Source organism: Chiloscyllium plagiosum, chromosome 27 (assembly GCF_004010195.1).
Source record: "Chiloscyllium plagiosum isolate BGI_BamShark_2017 chromosome 27, ASM401019v2, whole genome shotgun sequence".
NCBI classification, from domain to species: Eukaryota; Metazoa; Chordata; class Chondrichthyes; order Orectolobiformes; family Hemiscylliidae; genus Chiloscyllium; species Chiloscyllium plagiosum.
This window is the reverse complement of record NC_057736.1, coordinates 9294044-9316637: the sequence shown is the minus strand read 5'-3', so window position 1 is coordinate 9316637 and position 22594 is coordinate 9294044. Positions and strand designations below refer to the sequence as shown.

At 39.3% G+C, this 22594-nt stretch overlaps 2 protein-coding genes across 5 annotated transcripts in view; one reads left to right on the top strand and one right to left on the bottom strand.

Annotated features, from left to right (window-relative positions):
• The window catches only part of LOC122563517 (eyes absent homolog 3-like), a 67449-nt gene extending 47419 nt beyond the window's left edge, over window positions 1-20030 (top strand). For all 3 annotated transcript variants that reach the window (XM_043717338.1, XM_043717340.1, XM_043717339.1), the window contains exons 13-19: window positions 1708-1797; window positions 2435-2493; window positions 4922-5082; window positions 5186-5300; window positions 5893-6014; window positions 14193-14293; window positions 17814-20030. In XM_043717338.1, coding sequence (XP_043573273.1) covers window positions 1708-1797; window positions 2435-2493; window positions 4922-5082; window positions 5186-5300; window positions 5893-6014; window positions 14193-14293; window positions 17814-17894 — 729 coding nt within the window. In that variant the 3' untranslated portion in view covers window positions 17895-20030. The remainder of the gene's footprint in view (window positions 1-1707; window positions 1798-2434; window positions 2494-4921; window positions 5083-5185; window positions 5301-5892; window positions 6015-14192; window positions 14294-17813) is intronic.
• LOC122563519 (XK-related protein 8-like) overlaps window positions 13219-22594 on the bottom strand; it is a 34191-nt gene continuing 24815 nt past the window's right edge. Inside the window, exon 3 of one of the 2 annotated variants that reach the window (XM_043717345.1) lies at window positions 13219-13402. In XM_043717345.1, the coding sequence (XP_043573280.1) occupies window positions 13377-13402 (26 nt within the window). In that variant the 3' untranslated portion in view covers window positions 13219-13376. Of the gene's footprint in view, window positions 13403-13722; window positions 16287-22594 lie in introns of those variants that run through there. The other variant, XM_043717346.1, reaches the window with a different exon arrangement.

The following is a 22594-nucleotide window of genomic DNA, read 5'->3' as shown; positions in this document are numbered from 1 at the left end:
ATCATCCACCACCACCCTCTGTCTTCTACCTTTGAGCCAGTTCTGTATCCAAATGGCTAGTTCTCCCTATATTCCGTGAGATCTAACCTTACTAGTCAGTCTCCCATGTGGAACCTTGTCGAACACCTTACTGAAGTCCACACTGCTCTGCCCTCATCAATCCTCTTTGTTACTTCCTCAAAAACCTCAATCAAGTTTGTGGGACATGATTTCCCATGCACAAAGCCACGTTGACTATCTGTAATCAGTCTTTGCTTTTCCAAATACATGTCCATCCTGTCCCTCAGGATTCCCTCCAACAACTTGCCCACCACCGAGGTCAGGCTCACCGGTCTATGGTTCCCTGGCTTGTCTTTACCACCCTTTTTAAACAGTGGCACCACGTTTGCCAACCTCCAGTCTTCCGGCACCTCACCTGTGACTATCGATGATACAAATATCTCAGCAAGAGGCCCAGCAATCACTTCTCTAGCTTCACACAGGGTTCTAGGGTACACCTGGTCAAGTCCTGGGGATTTATCCACCTTTGTGTTTCAAGACATTCAGCATTTCCTCCTCTGTAATCTGGACATTTTGCAAGTTGTCACCATCTATTTAGCTACTTTCCATGTCTTCCATAGCCTTTTCCACAGTAAGTACTGATGCAAAATATTTGTTTAGTATCTCCCCCATTTTCTGCAGCTTTGCACAAAGGCTGCCTTGCTGATCTTTGAGGGTGCCCTATTCTCTCCCTAGTTACCCTTTTGTCCTTAATGTATTTGTAAAAACCCTTTGGATTCTCCTTAATTCTATTTGCCAAAGCTATTTCATGTCCCCTTTTTGCCCTTCTGACCTCCGTCTTAAGTATACTCCGAATGCCTTTATACTCTAAGGATTCACTCGATCTATCCTGTCTATACCTGACATATGCTTCCTTCTTTTTCTTAACCAAGACACCTTATTGGTCTATAATACAATCCCAATAAGGTGATCATCCCTTTCTTATTTCTCAGTTCCACCCAAATAACTTCCCTGGATGTATTTCTGGGAATATCCTCCCTCAGCACAGCTGTAATGCTATCCCTTATCAAAAATGCCACTCCTCCTCCTCTCTTGCCTCCCTTTCTATCCTTCCTTTCTATCCTTCCTGTAGCATTTGTATCCTGGGACATTAAGCTGCCAGTCCTGCCTATCCCTGAGCCATGTTTCCATAAGTCTTTTATGCAGAGGGTGCTGTGTGCCTGGAACAATTGTCAGAGAACGTGCTCAAAGCAGATACAATAGCAATGTTTAAAAAAATATTTAAACAGACACATGGACAGGAGGGGAACAGCGGGCTATGGACCATTTGAAGGCAAATGAGATTAGTTTTGAATCACATCATGTTTGGCACAGACATGGCAGGCTGAAAGGCTTGTTCCTGTGTTGTACTGTTCTATGTGTTACATAACACATTCCTGTTCAAGTGGCAGTGGATGCTAATCAGGAAAGGAAGCTTTGAAGCACCTATTTCTTTCATTTCAGTCTTCCTATTACACTCCAGAGTCTCAGTAAGCTATCTTTGGATCTGAAATTATATGTTGACTCTTGACACACTTTGCTGTTTGTCAGGGACACCCTACACTCGACATCAACTAATTAGCCCATACATTTTGTTTAAAAGTTTCTCAAAATAGGACTTTTATATTATGTGTATACTGACTTTATTGACTTGTGATTATTTTACAGGATCCAACATCAGCATTGACACTAGGACTGCAAATGGAGGAAATGATTTTTGATCTTGCTGACACACACTTGTTCTTCAATGATTTGGAGGTAATGAACATTGATTAGTGACTAAGTATTAGCATGTCAAAAAATTTAACATTCTCCATTTAAGCTTTGAACTCATTGCAACCATTAGAACCCATACTTGACCATTAATTAGATCAAGACCTAACTTTATTCAGGCAAAACAAATTGCAGTTCTGTTAAGTATTGATGCCTCCTACAGAGCAGTAGTTTGTGGATTGGTATTGGACTTTAAATATCTTTATTGTTCAGGTATTGCTGAACAAAGACTGCATTTTTGCAGCAGATAAAAAATGGACACAATGTTAATTCAAACCAAGACTTCATCCATTTTCAGGACTGGTAGGCTGAGATATCTACTGTGTTGCAGACAATTCAACATTAAACAGTAATCATTTAGCTTTTTCTTTCATCTATCTCTATAATCTAGTTCTTGGGAGGCTAAAATGGAACATTATTCACTGAGAAACTGCACAAATGTGCATGATCGTGAAGTTTGATACAAAAACCCATGGATTGTTGGTGCTATGTAACTCAGAGTCTATATGATTGTATCGCTGTTCATATGTTAGGTCTCTAATATTAACATGGTGGCTGGAACCGAGAGTTTGCTTTCTCTGCACAATTCCTAATTCATATTTTTGCCTTGATTACTCAACAGGAGTGTGATCAAGTTCACGTGGAAGATGTTGCAGCTGATGATAATGGACAAGACTTAACGTAATGATCTTAATTTCAAAGCCTTATACTCTTAATTCATTGTGCTATGACACAAGTTCTGGTTGAAATTGATAAGTCAGAGATTGGTTGTTTGCATTTTGTCTCTGTTTTATACACGTGTTTCTTTTATTTAAAACTTCTTCACACAGTATTTGAAATCTGGAACTCTCTCCTTGTGTATAACTGTAGTGAAATTTGAACTAGTGATTTTTTGTTTGTTGGCAAGGATATTAACAATTAAAGTACCCCATCAAGTCAGTGAAGTTAAGATACAAATAAGTTTTGATCTAAATGAATGGTGGAACAGGCTCAAGGAGCTAAAAATCCTATACCCAAGGTAAAAACAATGACTGCAGATGCTGGAAACCAGATTCTGGATCAGTGTTGCTGGAAGAGCACAGCAATTCAGGCAGCATCCGACGAGCAGCAAAATCGACGTTTCCTGATGAAAGGCTTTTGCCCGAAACATCGATTTTGCTGCTCGTCGGATCCTATACCCGATCCTGCACATTTATGTAGCTTTGCCTATGCTTTATAGAACTTAGAACAATACAGCACAGAACAGTCCCTTCGGCCCACGATGTTGTGCCAAACATTTGTCCTAGTTTAAGCACCTATCCATGTACCTATCCAATTGCCGCTTAAAGGTCACCAAGGATTCTGACTCTGCCACTCCCACAGGCAGCGCATTCCATGCCCCCACCACTCTCTGGGTAAAGAACCTACCCCTGACATTCCCCCTATACCTTCCACCCTTCATCTTAAATTTATGTCCGCTTGTAACACACTGTTGTACCCGGGGAAAATGTCTCTGACTGTCTACTCTATCTATTCCCCCGATCATCTTATAAACCTCTATCAAGTCACCCCTCATCCTTCGCCATTCCAATGAGAAAAGGCCCAGCACTCTCAATCTATCCTCGTACGACCTATTTTCCATTCCAGGCAACATCCTGGTAAATCTCCTCTGCACCTTCTCCAAAGCTTCCACATCTTTCCTAAAATGAGGCGACTAGAACTGCACAAAGTACTTCAAATGTGGCCTTACAAAGGTCCTGTACAGCTGCAACATCACCTCACGACTCTTGAATTCAGTCCCTCTGCTAATGAACGCTAATACACCATAGGCCTTCTTACAAGCTCTATCCACCTGAGTGGCAACTTTCAAAGATCTATGAACATCGACCCCAAGATCCCTCTGCTCCTCCACCTTACTAAGAACCCTACCGTTAACCCTGTATTCCGCATTCTTATTTGTCCTTCCAAGATGGACAACCTCACACTTGACAGGGCTGAACTCCATCTGCCACTCCTCAGCCCAGCTCTGCATCATATCTAAGTCCCTTTGCAGCCGACAACAGCCCTGCTCGCTATCCACAACTCCACCAATCTTTGTATCGTCTTCAAATTTACTGACCCACCCTTTGACTCCCTCTTCCAAGTCATTAATAAAAATCACAAACAGCAGCGGACCCAGAACTGATCCCTGCGGAACTCCACTTGTAACTGGGCTCCAGGCTGAATATTTACCATCTACCACCACACTCTGACTTCGACCGGTTAGCCAGTTCTCTATCCAACTGGCCAAACTTCCCACTATCCCATGCCTCCTGACTTTCCGCATAAGCCTACCATGGGGAACCTTATCAAATGCTTTACTAAAATCCATGTACACTACATCCACTGCTCTACCCTCATCCACATGCTTGGTCACCTCCTCAAAGAATTCAATAAGACTTCTAAGGCAAGACCTACCCCTCACAAATCCGTGCTGGCTGTCCTTAATCAAGCAGTGTCTTTCCAGATACTCATAAATCCTATCCCTCAGTACCCTTTCCATTACTTTGCCTACCACCGAAGTAAGACTAACTGGCCTGTAATTCCCGGGGTTATCCCTATTCCCCTTTTGAACAGGGGCACAACATTTGCCACTCTCCAGTCCCCTGGCACCACCCCCATTGACAGTGAAGACAAAAACATCATTGCCAACGGTTCTGCAATTTCCTTTCTTGCTTCCCACATAATCCTAGGATATATCCTGTCAGGCCTGGGGGACTTGTCTATCCTCAAGTTTTCCAAAATGCCCAACACATCTTCCTTCCTAACAAGTATCTCCTCTAGCTTACCAGTCCGTTTCATACTCTCCTCTTCAACAATACGGTCCCTCTCATTTGTAAATACTGAAGAAAAGTACTCATTCAAGACCTCTCCTATCTCTTCCTTCTCAATACACAGTCTCCCACTACTGTCCTTGATCGGACCTACCCTCGTTCTCGTCATTCTCATGTTTCTCACATACGCATAAAAGGCCTTGGGGTTATCCTTGATCCTGCCCGCCAAAGATTTTTCATGCCCTTTGTTGATGAAAGCAACTTCTTTTACATTTGAACAATCTTTTGTAAGAAGATATTTTAATTTTTGATTTCAGTAACTATAACTTTACTACTGATGGATTTCATGGATCAGTGTCTGGATCGAGCCTTTGCACAGGTGGTGGTGTACAGGGAGGCATTGATTGGATGAGAAAGCTGGCCTTTCGATATCGGCGTGTAAAAGAAATATACAACACATACTGTACAAATGTTGGGGGTAAGCTTCTTTATAGCAAAGTTGTAAGTAGGCCACTTTAAGAATTATTTTTCCATTCATTATTGGTGAAGCAAAATTAACAAGTATAATCTTTTGGCAACAGAGCTGCTCAGTCCAGCCAAGAAGGATTCCTTAAAGCAGTTAAGAGCTGATGTTGAAGTTTTAACTGATTCCTGGCTAGCAACTGCATTGAAATCACTATTGCTAATTCAGTCAAGGTACCAGAATTCACTACTATATAAAACATTATGTTTTTGGATTCTGTTGACAATATTTGTTATTTCATCATTCTAATGCATTTTCATCTAGACAATGCTCTGGTATTTCAAATAAAAGCCTATTCTGATTCACCAGGTTAAGATTTGTACAAACTTTGTGGTTGCACTTTTTAAATTACAATTTCATGTCTTTACATTCTTGGGAGTCTTGTCTCTCAAATGCAAATAGTGAATTTGAGTACATGCTGTGTATTGTTTTCCTATTATTTTATCTGAACAATGTTTGAAATCGTCTGTTCGTTGTATGTAAAGTTAAATTGAAGTTTTCAATCTAGTCTGCAAGAGCCAGTGGACTCCTGTATAAAACTGCACATAAGCACAAATAATCTTGCTTGGAAAGAGCTTAAGGATGGTTAATATGAAAAGTGGAAGAATTCTAAGTTGTACGAGATTTTGAAGCTGACAGCTAAAGTGACAAACATCAGTTTAGTAATCTCATAAAGAATTAAATGGAAAAGAATGGGAAGATAAAGAAAATAATGAATATTCGGAAAAATGATAGACTGTTTGAAATCTTGTTTTTTTATTCCAGAAGAAACTGTGTTAACATTCTGGTCACAACAACACAACTTGTTCCAGCTCTGGCTAAAGTGTTGCTGTATGGGCTAGGAGAAATTTTCCCTATTGAAAATATTTACAGTGCCACAAAAATAGGTAAGGGATTTGGTTTCAAATTTATTTTCAGTTATTGTGGATGTAGGTTTGCTTGCTGAATCATGGTAGCCCACAAACCCATCAACACACTAAAACAACAGCTAATGAACTTGAAAGACCCTATACAGACAATAAGCAAAACTAATGTCATTTACAAAATACCGTGCAAGGACTGTAACAAACACTACATTGGACAAACAGGCATAAAACTAGCCACCAAGATACATAAACATCAACTAGCCACAAAATGACATGACCCACTCTCATTAATATCCTTACATACGGATGAGGAAGGACACCATTTCGACTGGGACAACACATCCATTCTAGGACAAGCCAAACAGAGAGAGACACGAGAATTCCTGGAAGCATGGTATTCCAACCGGAACTCTATCAACAAACACACTGACTTGGATCCCATTTACCACCCCCTGAGGAAAAAAAAACAGGAAATGCCATCACCACGGGAAATGACATCACTGACCCAGGGAAACTCAAACATGTAAATAGAAAGTGGGCTACACCACCAGCAGGCTCACTGAAGATATTACCTAGTATGGTGATGAAACATCCAGAAACGATCCTTCTAGCTCAGTGAGCAAACTTACATCCAGAACCTCAACCTGAGCTACAAATCTTCTCAAATTTGCTTTCAGTTATTGTCTTTGGATGGTTTCCTATTGAATAATTAAACACTGCTTCATTGGCACAACTAATTGGTTGGTTGTCTTCAAACTTCAATCATTGCATTACAAATAAGCCTGGTCAACGTAAAGTGGAAATTCATGTTTTGTGATTGTAACAATTTTGTGTTTCTGATTAGTGTATGAAGGACAATATTCAGTCAATCACATCTGCGCTGGTTCTCTGAGCATTTAATTTAGTGCCAATTTCCTGCCTTTTTCCCTGTAACCTTGAATACTCTTTTTTTTCTGTTTAAATAATCATACAGTGCCTTTTCAAATGTTTGAATTTTTCTCTTCCACACTTCCAAGTTGTGAATTCCATACCCCAACTACCCACCGTGTGCATTTGTTTTTCTCACCTTGCAGTTGCTTCTTCTGCAAATCATTTAAAAACTGTGCCCTCTTGTTCTTGATCCATTTGTGAGTGGAAACAGTTTCTTCATGCCCAATCTGTCCAGCCTCCTTGTTATTTTGAAACCTTTCACCAAACTACTTTGTTTTCTTTGAAAAGGAGAAGACAATGCCATCTCCTCCAATCTTTCCTCATGGCCTAGTGGTATTGTCGCTATACTGTTAATCCAAAAATGCAGCTAGTGTATTGGGGATCTGGGGTTTGAAATGGTGTAATTTGCATTGAATTAAAAAATAACTGAAATTAAGAATCTACTGATGACCATGAACCCATTGTCTAAAAAAAAATCCATCTGGCTCAGTAATGTCCTTCAGGGACATCCTGGCCTGGCCTATACATGACTCTTCAGTGTTATTTTATCTGGAGTCTGCATCCCCTCTCGCTCTTTTAGGTGCTGGTGACTGACAGGGTTCTTTTCTGTCCTGCTTGGTTTGGTGCTGGTCTCTGTCTTTAGGTCCTCTCTCACTGTTGTGCAATGGTGAGAATTGCAATAGGCTGTTGTGAAAATTCTTGCAACTTCTCATCATGTAATTTGGGTAAAGACCTGGAAACATAATTTGTTTAAAATAGTGTAGATTTGAAGGGAAAATAAGCAAAGTTTGAAAATGTGTTTTTCGTTGTTTCCCAATATCTTATCCTCTGATTAGTGAATTCCATAGTAATATTCCATATAGCCCCACATTTTGACCATCTGTTGTTATAGGAGAATCAATGTTTCGGGCATAAACCCTTCATCAGGGCTTATGCCCAAAACGTTGATTCTCCTGCTCCTCGGATGCTGCCTGACCTGCTGTGCTTTTCCAGCACCACACTGTCAACTCTGGTCTCCAGCATCTGCAGTCCTAACTTTCTCTCATGTGTTGTGTTGTTCTGTATTGAATGTTCCAAAGTATTATAGATTTATGTAATTTTCCATCAGGTAATCCTGATGAGATCCAGATGCATTTACAGCATATATTGATCATTGGAGCCTTCTCTGCTTTTGTCATTGTTAGTTCTGAAATTTTGAGTGTATTGGAATAAGTGATTTTATTGAAATGCAGGCAAATAATTATTTAAATAAGCCACAACTGACATTGAAAATGTCAGTTAGTTTCGAGTGTATTGTGTTCAAAATTTCACAATTAAAATGAGACTCTGTGCATATTAAATAAATAAGCAGAGAGAACTGCATTGAATAGGACAATCAGAACACGGTTCACATCTGGGCCTGGTATGAATTTAGTTCAAGCTATTGGTTGCATTGGACAGCGCCAGAAACCTCAGCATGGTAAGTTTGGCTAATCTTATTGTGGCCTCATATGGGCTTGAATTCATGGTAATGTTTTCTATTATAATGCCTTACATTAGCTAAGCTAAGGTGAATTACTTAGTAATTCTGCCATCATGCCAATCAAATTCTCAAGGGTGCATGCAGTTGGTTCTCTGATTCCAAGGTGCATATGAATTCTGTATGCACCATTGTCTTCAGTGTCCTAGGAAGCCAAAGTGCAGATTGTGAGATATTGTATTCTCTTTTACCAACTCACTCGCAAGCGCACTAAATTTACCAAACTGTGTTTCCATTCATTCATTCCATGGTTCATAAAACCATGCTTTTAAAAATTCCTTATGCACTGTAATGAAGTGGACGATTTTACTATAACAAGTCAAATTAAAACCACCCTTCTAAGCCTTTACAACTACTTTACGCCTTTCAGTTCTTTTCTTCCCCAAACTGCAAACAGTGTTTAGACCTGTCTTTATATAAAAAGCTACCTGTGAATAAATATTAATACTGTAACCTACTCAGAACAATCCCACTCTACCATCATGTCTCCACAACTCACTCAAAACTATACAAAGATTATAACATTAATCAGCCCTTAATAATAGTCTCTTGACACCTGAATAGATTACAGAACATCAAACAATTTCCTCCACTGGCATGTACTTTTTAAATGCACATTAAATAGGGCCGCTACCCCCTTTAAACCATCTCCTGCCTCTTCAGGACAGATGCCATACAAATCTTTGTGTACAATAGATACAACTATGTACAACCATAATGCCAAATGTTTTAATGTATGTAAGAACTGTGTATAAAGAGGCTACTGTAAAAACTACAGATTCTATTGTCGCCTCAAATTGTGCTACTGCGGATGCTCAATAAATAGGCTATTTATGCCACTCATGATTGAAGACTATTCCACACTATCATGTACAATACATGATACTGGAGGAATGCACATTACATCTCCTGGTGCATTGGCATTAATTCAGTAGCCAGGTATAGTGTATCTCATTAGAGGCACAAGCTATAAAGATACATCTTTTAGTATAAGTGATTTTAATCTGCATATAGATTGGGCGAATCAAATCAGTAACATAGAGGAGGAATTTTTGGAGTGTATTTGGGATGGTTTGCTGGATCAATAAGTTGAAAAACTAATTAGGAAACAGGCCATCCAGCACTGAGTATTGCATAATGAGGAAGTAATAATTGAGGGTGTCTTGAGAGTGACTTTAATATGACAGAATTTCTCATTATGATGTTATACAGTTGGTTCTAAGACTAAATGAAGGAAACTATGATGCTATGAGTGCAAACTGGCTATGATAAATTCAGGAACATTACTTAAAGGGATTATTGTTGTGGGGAAAATCACCAACCTCTGAATCAGAGTCGGGGTTCAACGGCAGAGCTTATTCTCCAAGCTCCGGGGAGAGAAGGACACCAACTACTCAATGATCAGCTGTGATTCTTCTCTCAACCCGTAGCACATGAAGATATTTTTATCCATTTTGTAATAATAGGCCAGTGATGAGGTTATTGTCTTTGTAATATGGTTTGTTTATGGTAAACATTGCAGATTCGTTAATAGTTTCGGTGCAGTCATTGTCAGTTTCAGCGTGGTCGTTGTCTGTTTCAGCGCAGACATTGTCAGTTTCAATGTCTGTGTGGAAGTCCGTTGTTATAATAATGGCGCTAATTGCTCTTCCTGAGAAGGACAATTATTGCAGCCCTGGCCATTATCACTCTGTATTGAGTCCGTATCAAACTGTTAGTATTTTTATCAAAGGTGTTGGCTGGACCCAGACACATCGGCAGGCAGTATACGCTACTCGTGTATTCTCTCCCCCACCCGCTTTAAAGTAATCAACTCAGTTGAGAGAGCATTGTGCTGGCATTCTGGTGGCAGTGTCAGTATTTGCTCTGTTGTCTCTCCCCATAGTGTGTCAACTGGCCAACTGATGGCTCAGCGGCCATCTTGCGTGTCCGTGTGCCTAGTATCACCCGGCCCCGTGCCATCTCCCACTTCATTACAGTGGATAAGAAATGGCTAGCATTTAAAGAGCACTCAGGAATTGGAACAATTCTTCATTCCTGTGTAGCACAAAAACAAAATGGACAAGATAGCCCAATCATGGCTTTCTAGGATTATTATGGATAATATTACATCTAAGAAAGTGGCACACAAATTGGCCCATAAAAGCATAGACTTGAGGATTGGGAGCAGTTTAGATTTCAGCAAAGGAGAACAAAGGGATTGATTAGGAGGGGGAGAAATAGATACGAAGGTAAACTTATGGTGAACATACAAACTGATTTGTAAAATATTTTATAGATAGTTGAAGGCAAAAATAAAGATTAGTGATGACAAATATAGGACTGTCAGTCAGAAACAAGAATGTAAATATTGTTTTGCCTGCATTTCAATAAAATCACTTATAATGGGGTACAAAGAGATAGCAGACGAATCACATGCCTATTTTGGTTCTGTTTTGACAAAGTAGGACACAAATAATGCCTGAAAAATTATGAGGGGCATGGATACGATAAATAGACAAAGTCTTTTCCCTGGGGTCGGGGAGTCTAGAACTAGAGGCATAGGTTCAGGGTGAGAGGGGAAAGATATAAAAGAGACCTAAGGGGCAACGTTTTCACGCAGAGGGTGGTACGTGCATGGAATGAGCTGCCAGAGGATGTAGTGGAGGCTGGTACAATTGCAACATTTAAGAGGCATTTGGATGGGTATATGAATAGGAAAGGTTTGGAGGGATATAGGCCGGGCGCTGGCAGGTGGGACTAGATTGGGTTGGGATATCTGGTCGGCATGGACGGGTTGGACCGAAGGGTCTGTTTCCATGCTGTACATCTCTGACTCTAGATGTTGGTAACACAGGAGGTCTAGTGAGAGAGAGGAACTGAATAATGTTGTTAATAGAAAAAAGGTGCTGGGGAAAATTAGGAATAAAGCCCAATAATCTATATCTGTCGTAATCTTTCAAAATTCTATATATTTTGAAACAGTTTCTTTGGATTGATGGGTATTTAATGCAATTCCACTATTTAAAGGAAGCAGAAAAGAGAATTTGTAGATCTATTAGCCTAGCATCTATAATGGGGAAAATGCTAGAACCTATTAAAGTAGCAGAGAACTTGGAATAATAGTGACAGGATCGTACAGAGTTGCCATGGATTTATGAAAGGGAAATCATGCTTGACAAACCGACTGGAATTTTGAGGATGTAACTGGTGGAGTTGATAAAATAGTGGATATCATTTACTTAGACTTTTCAGAAAGCTTTCAGTAAGTTACCACGTAAGAGGTTAACATGTAAAATTAAAGTGCTTGGGATTCAGATTAGTGTATTGACATGGATAGAGAATTGAGTCAAGATTAGAGTGGTGCTGGAAATGGGCAGCATCCGAGGAGCAGGAAAATCGACGTTATTGGCAGGAGCCCTTCATCAGGATCCTTTCGCCTATGGATAGAAAATTGGTTGGCGTGCAGGAAGTAAAAATTTGATACAGACAGTCGTCTTCCAAGTGGCAGTGATTAGTGGGGTATTCAGCGATCAGTGCTTGTATCCCAGCTATTTGTGATATATATTAACAATTTAGATGAAGGAACTAAATGTAAATGTAACATCTCCATGTTTGCAGATGTGGAGAAAGTGGGAACAGGGTAATGAGTTCAATGATCAGCTATGATTATATTTGAATGGCAGAACAGGCTTGAAGGGCCGAATGGTCTATTCCTGCTTTTTTAAGTGTCTGCATTTGTATCTCCATGTTCACATTTTTAGAATGTGCTGCACGCTGGATTCTGGAAAGTTGTGATTGGGCTGTAATTATGAACAGGTTTTAAATTAAAATGAAGTTTGGTGTCAGTTTATTTGTGCAATTTAACCATTGAATGACATCAACAGCATAGAACTCTGTGCAATGGGGACATTAAGCAGTTGTTAACACTAGTTATCATGGTAAATGAAGCAATATTCAGTATTCAATTTATACTTCATGCTGGTGTTGGCTGGTAGAAATGAATGTCTTCTTGTTCTCAGCTTGGACCATTGATTTTTCCACCTAGAGTCATAGAGATGTACGGCACAGAAATAGACCCTTTGGTCTAACTCATCCATGCTGACCAGATATCCCAATCTAATCTAGTCCCATTTGCCAGCACTTGGCTCATATCTCTCTAAACCCTTCCTATTCATATATCCATCAAGATGTCTTTTAAATGTTGCAATTGTACCAGCCTCCTCCACCTCTTCTGGCAGCTTATTCCATACACACCCACCCTCTGTGTGAAAAAGTTGCCTGTTGGGTCCCTCTTATATCTTTCCCCTCTCACCCTAAATCTATATCCTCTGGTTCTGGACTCCCCCACCACAGGGAAAAGACTTCATTATAAAATCCTCCTGATTTTATAAACCTCTGAGGTCACCTCTCAGCCTTCGACACTCCAGGGAAAACAGCCCCAGCCTATTCAGCCTCTCCCTGTAGCTCAAATCCTGCAACCCTGGCAACATCCTTGTAAATCTTTTCCGAACCTTTTCAACTTTCACAACATCCTTCCGATAGGAAGGGGACCAGAATTGCACGCAATATTCCAAATGTGGCCTAACCAACGTTGCAACATGAACTCCCAACTCCTATACTCAATGGTCTGACCAATAAAGGAAAGCATACCAAACGCCACCTTCACTATCCTATCTACCAGCAATTTTCCTTTCAAGGAGCTTTGAACCTGCCCACTTCACAACACTGTTTTCTTAAATATATATGGATTGTATCCAAATATGAATGAGTTTGCCGCATTGAAGAAAAGATGTATTTTATGCTTGTGTACTGCATTGTGAGCCTTTATTTACTAGCTGATTTTAAACAGTATACAGTCTGCCTGTGTTGAATGTTGACTTCCAGCTGATGTCTTCATTCAATCTATTCTTCTGCTTGCCAGTTTAGACTGACACAGTACAGGTTCCAGCTGCTTAGAACATTTTCTTGAAATCACCAGCTTTAATATAAAAAGTTTATTAATAGTTTAATATAAAAATCAGTTCTCGAGAATAAACATTGTGTTGTCAAACTATTCGATTTTCACTGTTTAATCTTGTCTGGGGTGGGAAAATGAGGTAGCTGTTTATTGCCAACTTCTACTTTTAAAGTGGCTCAGTGGTTAGCACTTCTGCCTCACAGTGCAAGGGACCCGGGTTCGATTCCAGCCTCGGGCGTGGAGTTTGCACATTCTCTCCGTGTCTCCATGGGTTTCCTCCCACAGTCCAAATATGTACAGGCTAGGTGGATTGGCCAAGCTAAAAAATTGCCCATAGTATTCAGGGATGTTTAGATTAGGTGCATTCGTCGGAGTAATGGGGTAGGGGTTTGGGTCTGCGTGGGTTGCTCTTTAGAGGCTCAGTGTAGACTTGTGGACACCGAAGGTCCTGTTTCCACACTGTAAGGATTCTATTCTATGGATGCACTTTACAGACAAGTACTTATTGGCTAATTTCCTCCTTTTCATCAAGTTGTCCTGAGGGTGAAGGGGAGGTCTTTTAAAACCTTCTGAATGGAGAAAGAGCCTTAATTTAACATCACAACATTTAAGCTGCATGAAGTACACTTCACTTTGCTCCCGAGAGTCTTTTCAGCAAAGTTTGTTTTGATGCTCGCCATTATTATCGGGAAATTTTATTTTTATTTAACAGTTGGCCTTGAAGGAGACATGGAAAAGTGCATAAAGCCTTAATAAGCACAACCTCCTCTTGGCTAAGCTGCAAAAGTCAATGAATTCTTTGTTCTTTCAGGCAAAGAAAGTTGTTTTGAACGGATTGTGTCCAGATTTGGGAAGAAAGTTACGTATGTAGTCATTGGGGATGGTCGGGATGAGGAATACGCAGCCAAACAGGTAGGTTTAATTTTAAAATGGTTTTCAGTGAATATAAATTATGCACATTTGATACAAAAGTAGCAGACACGATGGGCAACAGCACAATTAAAGTGATGTGTCAAAAATTGCAAAAGGATGCATAGCTGACCAGGGTTGAGGGTTAGCAAAATATGAGCTATGATAGTTTTAAATTGTCATAATGTATGTTTTTTTTTTGTAGAAAGTGGTGTTTCTCTAGGTTTTAGTAACTATTGCATAACTAACTTTTTCGCATAGGTTTGAGCCTAACAGATCAATGCAGGGTAAACTGCTTTCTTATACTTGAAACAGGGTCAAATCCAGTTGTCTGGAAAATGCATTTTAAACATCCATTACTTGAAAATCCTAGTTTCACCTTCCTTCATTTGCTTTATTTGAAATTTTGCTGAAGTTTGCTGTATAACCTTCCCTGAATCAATCATGTCTCGTTGTGCAATAGGTATGAGCTTAATGCTAACGTCTGAGTGTATGTTGCATACCTGAAATGATCACACTAAACTGTCATATTGACCTGTGAAATGGAGTCTGAAACTTGATCAAGCATTTTATCTTTTTTTTTGCTTTGTTTCTTAGTTTTTTCCGTGATTTATTTTTTCCAAAATTAGACCAGTTGTTATTCAGGTTTTCAGCCCAATTTTCTTGTATTGTATTGTTTATTTTCTTATCATTTTCAAACAGATTTTTTAATCTTATCCTTTACATTCCCTGGCTACTTACTTCCATTTGTATAAATTGTTGAGTTCCTGTCTATTTTCATGCATGTTAACAAGTGTGCTTGAAATTTAAGCTTTATAAAAAAGGTTCTCTTCCCTGAGATACGTTTGCCAAGATGCATTTCTTAAACAAGATGGTAGTTTGCTGAATTTCTTAAAATATATTTTTATTAGAATACATGAATAGATGAAAAAGGACAGACTTCCATTCATATTGATGACCTCTCTGTCAACAGCGCTTGAAACCTCTTTAGTGTTCCAGGTACACATGTAGCCAGAAGCCATAAACAACACACAGAATGGTAAAACAAAAACTAATATCGAGGTCTAATTTTTCTTGGAGAAAGTTGTTCCAGTTCAAAGAGTAAAAGAATATATCTTTCCAAATCTATTACTAGGTGATCTTTGTTTACGTTTCCTTTCAATGTTTCAACTTGCATTGCAAACATAGGCTGGATTTTCTAAGGAGTGGCATTTACTGTAATTTTTTTTAAGTTAGGAAAGAACTTCACATTTCTGACAGATTCTGACCAGAGCTCCTTCAGAAATGCAGAACAGAACTTTACGCCTTACAGCTCCCTGGCAGTACTGGATAGTTAGGGGAAGGCAAGCCACCCCCTTTTTCACTTACCTTATTCTTTGATTTGTGTCCGTCATCAAAGACAGCCACTTTGACAGCTTCTGTGAGAGAATAATTATGTAAGTATAATATTAGGGCACCAGAGGGCAAGGTGGGAAGGAGGCCAGCTAAATAAATCTATGTTGTGGGTGGGGGATTGGGGGTGGAAGATATCGGATCCAATGGAAACTGATGTTGGATCCAGTGGTAGAGGGGCTGGGGGGTAGGTGTTGATTCCAGGTATTGGAAGTGGTGTGGGTGTCTGGTCCAGGATAGGGCATGGTTAGGACTGGTGGAGGGTTGTCCGGTCCCCACAGTGTGGGGGCTGGGATCTGAGGGTGTTGTTGGGTCACGATCTAGGCATGTAAGGGAGGTGTGGATGTGGAATTGTATGGTAAGTTTAATAGTTTCTCAGCAGTTACACTGTTTTTAACAACATTTCCTGAGTAGCTATTAGATGCAGCAGAACCCTCTGAATTCTCTGGCTTAGATACTTTCTGAAGGTTCCAAGCATGGCGGAGTTGCCCACGAGGATCTTCAATTTCCCAGGCAGTTCCCGGTGTGCAATTCCAAATTAAGCTGCAGGAATGACTCTGATCATCAGAAAATCCAAGCCGATATCTCTGGTCATAATCTAGTCCTTCAGAAGAAGCACATTGGAATGAAATTATTGCCAAGTTAAACAAAGTGGACTTCGTTGTAATGTAGTTATGCACTTTTCTGTGTTGTTGAAAATAGCTTGATCTCTCAGATGTTATATTGTATACATCTATTGATATTTTGCCTTGAGTTTGTAGATGACACCAAAATTGGAGGTGTAGTTGATGGCAAATAAGGTTACCCCAGAATACAACGGGATCTTGATCAGATGGGCCAGTGGGCAGAGGAGTGGCAGATAAATGTGAGGTGCTGCATTTTGGAAAGGCAAGTCAGGGCAGGACATCTACACTTAATGGTAAGGACCTGTGGAGTGTTGCTGAACAAAGAGACCTTGGAGTACAGGTTCATAGCTCCTTGAAAATGGGGTTGCAGGTAGATAGGATTGTGAAGGTGTTTGGAATGCTTGTCTTTGTTGGTCAGTGCATTGAGTATAGGAGTTGGGCCGTCGTGTTACGGCTGTAACAAGACATTGGTTAGGCCTTTATTGGAATACTGTGTTCAGTTCTGGTCTCCCAGCTTTAGTTGTGAAACTTGTGAAAGTTGAAAGGGTTCAGAAAAGATTTACAAGGACGCTGCAGGATTGGAGGATTTGAGCTCTGTGACTCTGAATGGATTGCAAAACAAAATACTATTGTTGACCAAGTAGCTGTCATCAATATGACCAGAAAGTATCTCTTTCTGTGGAGATATATTCAAAATCTTCTATTTATTGCATTTTATGCACCTAAAAATCTGCTATAGTTTTTTTCTTTTGCGTCTGGTATTTTTGCTGGTCATGACTATTGAAAACAGTGATCACAGAAACAAACGGTCACTCAATCCTTGGACTCCCCCCTGCCCCACACACACATGGTGGATATCCATGTTACAACTCTCATGCACCAATTGATAGAGGACTCTTGAATTAATTCATCTGGACTATCTATAAAGAATAAGACTTTCGTTTTGACAAAGTTTGTACAGTGTCCTCTAATTTATTATGAAATGTGTCTGCAGCTAACCCTTGTGTATCTCACTTTGACAAACTTTGTCAAAATGACCTCATGAGTAATATTACAGTTTAAAATGTCCTTCTTTCGTACATATAACCCTCTACCTGAAGACTGACTGACTGAGCTTTGCAATCCTAAATTAAATTGAAACAAAAACAGAAATTGCTGGAGAAATTCATTCGGTCTGACAGTGTTCCAAACGTGGATCGCTGGGCCCAACGTTAACTCTGTTTCTCTTTCCACAGATGCTGCCAGACCTACTGGATTTCTGCAATTTGTTTTTGTTACACATTTCCAGCATCTGTAGTTCTTTGTTTTATTACACAGGTTGAGTTTCCAGTTTTACATAATGTGTGTTGCCAATTTTCACATGTAATTTTGCTCTGCGCTTTAATCCATTCTCAGAGTGGACTTTTTTCTATTTAGAAAATTTTTTGGATCAAATATTACAAAATTGTTTGAGCTAGGGTTTACCTGTTGCACATATTTAATTATATGCACACTCTTAATTCCAGCACAACATGCCATTTTGGAGAATATTGGATAATGGTGATCTGATGTCGTTGTATCAAGCTCTGGAATTGGACTATCTGTGAGCAACTGGAAAGGAACGAGCTAAGCTATTACAACAGATGCCTTACATACTGTTTGAGAATGGACCACTAGTTTTATTCATTGTAATTCTTGTTTAACCATGGCCAAACCAGTTAGGACTGTGGGTAGTCGAACTACGTGAGCAATCTGCTTGTTTAATGTCAGGTATTAACTTAAAAGCAAATATGTACAAATATACACATCTGCAGGAACACTAGGAAGTTAAACTACTGCCCTTTTGTGTAAAAGAGAAATTATATCTGAAATCTCTGGCATTAATATTGAGGCTTTATGTAATCCATTTTTTGGAAACTCCGCTGTATAAATGTTCCTGAATATACATATGTCAGCATTGCCTACACCATCAACCCTAGTCCAGCAATGTGTTACACTGGGAGGTTCAGCTGAAAAATGCATTGGTACTTGATAAGAAGTATAAATAGAAGTTTTATCTTTTTGTTTCAAATGAACCATGATTTCAGTTGGGGGTCTTTTTAATTGTAATTTTCTGTAGTTTGTTTTTAATAAACACCCTTGGTTGAAGATAATTCTGAATGTTCTCGTGGTGATGGAGGGCCTTTCAGTACCAGATGGAGCCTCCTCAAACACAGTCATGATCCTTTCCAGTTTAACACTACTTGATGGTCAGAGAGGAAGACAATATGCTGATCTCAGTATTGCATTATCTCCTTCTCTTACTCTGTCCCTCAGAAATTAAGTCAGTTCTTTCTAATTTTTCTTGCATCAGCAACAGAATCACTATATTAGTGATTTTCTGTTGTGACCAACTCCACTTAATTGTTTTTTCAGGAATATTTTTACAATATTTAGAAGTGGACTTTGCTATTAATCTTTTTATAGCCAAACACCCTGTAGAAAATATCTGGTTTGAGCAATTTGGATATTTAAGATGCTGGTAATAATGTGTATTAGTTCATCTCTGAATGAATAAAGAGATAAAGAAAAACTATAGTTGGCTGTGCCTACTACTCTCATGACACGTTTACAAATTATTTATTCCAACTGTAGAATGCAATTGAAGTTTTTGAAAATGAATTGTCTATCTGTCCAATTCAATGTGTGTTCTGTGCATTTCACTTTTCAAAGTAAATGCAACACAAGTTGAGGATAAATCAGGTCATGTTAAATACCACAAATATTATGTGTGAAGTTGCAATGCTGCCCTTTTTCAGGAAGAGAATTGCATATCTTGGGACTACTCCTGAGATGAGCGATCCATATTCTGCAGCCTAAGTTCAATGCATGCAGTGGGACCAAACCAGAACCTTTATGGATAACTGTAGTAAAACTGTAAGATTCATATATGTGTATTTTAATATGATTTACTGCAAGTTTGGGTTTTTTGAATTAAAGATATGCTTACCCCTGTGTGTTTGGAGTTAACCATTAGCTTTTAAAACTACAATGGCCAAAAATCCAAATGAGAGAAGTTATCCAAAGTTCCTAGGAACTACCCAAGGGGTTTGGGGGAAAACTTTCCAGACTGACTTACATTTTTACTGTGTGCTGTGACGTTGTTTGAAAGAAGATCATGTTCCAAAGTGCTGAGAAATATTTGATGGAGAAACATCTGCGAAGCAGCATTCCTTAAAAGGAGTTTAAAGCATTGAAATTTTTTTATGAGAAGTTATCATTAATCCCAGACCACAATGTTGCTATACAGTCAGTGGAAATGAAATGAGGTTAAGCTTTTGTAGTTAAAAAGAGAAGGAATTAAGGCTGCAACAGTGATAGCTTCTCTCCAGTCCTGTACTAAGTCAGGAGCTTCATAATAATTGAGACCTATTTAGAATTCAATCAGTTGAGTTAAGATTTTAATTGCTTCAAGTCCATTAGAGTATTTTAAAAAAAAAATCTCTTCCCCTTGGAAATGAGCTGGAATGGGTCTTTGCACTAGATAGAGCACTAGATGTTCTTAGAACTGCAAAATGCGATGTAGAAAGGTATCTTGATTTACAAGGCTATTGTTTCTGTTCAATTTATAGCTATTGAGTGCTTGAGTTATTTCTACTGTGTTTAAACAAAAACGTTGAATCACTGTTACATGGGAATAGTGTTATTATTTCTTGTTTATGTTTGTTTCAGTTAATAAACTTTTGTTTTATTCCTAGAACAAAGACTGCAACAGTGCGTGCTTATATTTTAAAAAGATTGTTTTGGTGACAAAACAAAATTATGATCTATCCAGTCAGGTTACTTTTGGGGATCTGACTTTTCTGTTACTAATGTCAACTAGGTTTCCCCATAACGACTGGGGCTATTAGTTCATCATTACTCGGGTCTCATTGTCTAGGATATTTGGTTTAGGAACTGTGAAGTGGTTTGAGAAGTAAAGCAGTTATATTGTAGGCAAGTTTATTACATAATATTTGAAGGTAGCTCTGAAGATTGCTAAGAGTTTTTTTTATGTGAAGGTAACGGTGTTGGACTAGGGTGGACAAAGTTAAAAATCACACAACACCAAGTTATAGTCCAACAGGTTTATTTGCAATCACTAGCTTTCAGAGCGCCACCCCTTCATCAGGTAGCCATGGAGCAGGATCATAAGACAGAATTTTTAGCAAAAGATCATGGTGTCATGCAACTAAAGCGATATATTGAACAAACATAGATTGCTATTAAACATTTAATCTTTTTGAATGGGTTGCAGGTTTCAGTTCATTAATATTTATATCCCAGAACTACTTTTAAGTCACATTCTTTAGAAAACGTAATAAAAATAAGTGACACCTCAACTCAGACAATGCATTAAAATGTGTGAGGTTAGAGTCTGTCTGTATCCCAGTCTTGAGTCCGACTGGTTCTATTTCCAAAGTAGGAATTTATGAAATGTTATATGGGTTGAACGCCTGTATGCTTTTTGAGCAAAATAGAATGTGTCTGCAAATGCAAATTCACCCAATAGACATTGGGTGTGAGTGCATGTGAGATAGTGTATGTTTGCTGTGAGAGTGCTTGGTAGAGTGTGTGAGACGGAGTATAAACCTGTGAGACGGTGTGTGTGAGAGACAGTGTAGTGTAATAGGGTCACCTGTAGTGTGACATGAACCCAAAGTTGAGGCCAGATTTTTCTTGGCAGTGTAAGATGTAGGTTATTTTGAATCTTTGACTAAGATTAAGATGAGGGATTTAGTAGATAAATGAAAGGTTGAAGTAACAGCAGAATATCACAAGAATTAAATACTTCAACTTGTCATGATTCATTAGGGCAGTGCATTGGAAATCAAGCCTTGCAATTTTTTTGCAGTTGTCATAAAAGTTGAAGATTTTAAAATTTACAAGTTCTCTCATTTACCTGATTTTCAGATCCAGGTTGCCAGAAAATGCAAACCAGGATTCTGTATTTAATAAAACTCATTATTTATTACAATTGGACTACCAACAAGTAAACAGTTATAAACTGTTAGCATACAATAGCACAAATTAAAACTTTAATCCTATTAAAAACTCCTGACCCACGTGGACAAACCAATGGTGAATTATGGGTAGACTGAAACTGGGAGGCAGTTCAGTGGCTTCTGCTCATGGGTTAGTCATAGAGATGTACAGCATGGAAACAGACTCATCAGTCCAACCTGTCCATGCCGACCAGATATCCCAAATCAATCTAGTCCCACCTGCCAGCACCTGGCCCATATCCCTCCAAATCCTTCCTATTCATATACCCATCCAAATGCCTCTTTAGCCTGTTCAGCCTCTCCCTATAGCTCAAATCCTCCAACCCTGGCAACATCCTCGTAAATCTTTCAAAATCTTTCAAAGAACTTTCAAGTTTCACAACATCTTTCCGATAGGAAGGAGACCAGAATTGCACGCTGTTTTCCAACAGTGGCCTAACCAATGTCCTGTACAGCCGAAACATGACCTCCCAACTCCTGTACTCCATACTCTGACCAATAAAGGAAGACATACCAAACGCCTTCTTCACTATCACAACCACTTATGACTTCACTTTCAAGGAGCTATGAACTTACTCCAAGGTCTCTTTGTTCAGCAGCACTCCCTAGGACCTTACCATTAAGTGTATAAGTCCAGCTTTCCCAAAATGCAGCACCTCGCATTTATCAGAATTAAACTCCATCTGCCACTTCTCAGCCCATTGGCCCATCTGGTCAAAATCCTGTTGTAATCTGAGGTAACCCTCTTTGCTGTCCACTACACCTCCAATTTTGGTGTCATCTGCAAACTTACTAACTGTACCTCTTGTTTTCACATCCAAATCATTTATGTAAATGGCAAAAAGTAGAGGACCCAGCACTGATCCTTGTGGCACTCCACTGATCACAGGCCTCCAGTCTGTAAAACAACCTTCCACCTCCACCCTCTGTCTTCTACCTTTGAGCTAGTTCTGTATCCAAATGGCTAGTTCTCCCTGTATTCGATGAGATCTAACCTTGCTAATCAGTCTCCCAGGGGGAACCTTGTCGAATGCCTTGCTGAAGTCCATATAGATCACATCTACCGCTCTGTCCTCATCAATCTTTGTTACTTCCTCAAAAAACTCAATCAAGTTTGTGAGACATAATTTCCCACGCACAAAACCATGTTGACTATCCCGAATCAGTCCTTGCCTTTCCAAATACCTGTACATCCTGTCCCTCAGGATTCCCTCCAACAACTTGCCCACCACCAATGTCAGGCTCACTGATCTATAGTTCCCTGGCTTGTCCTTACCACCCTT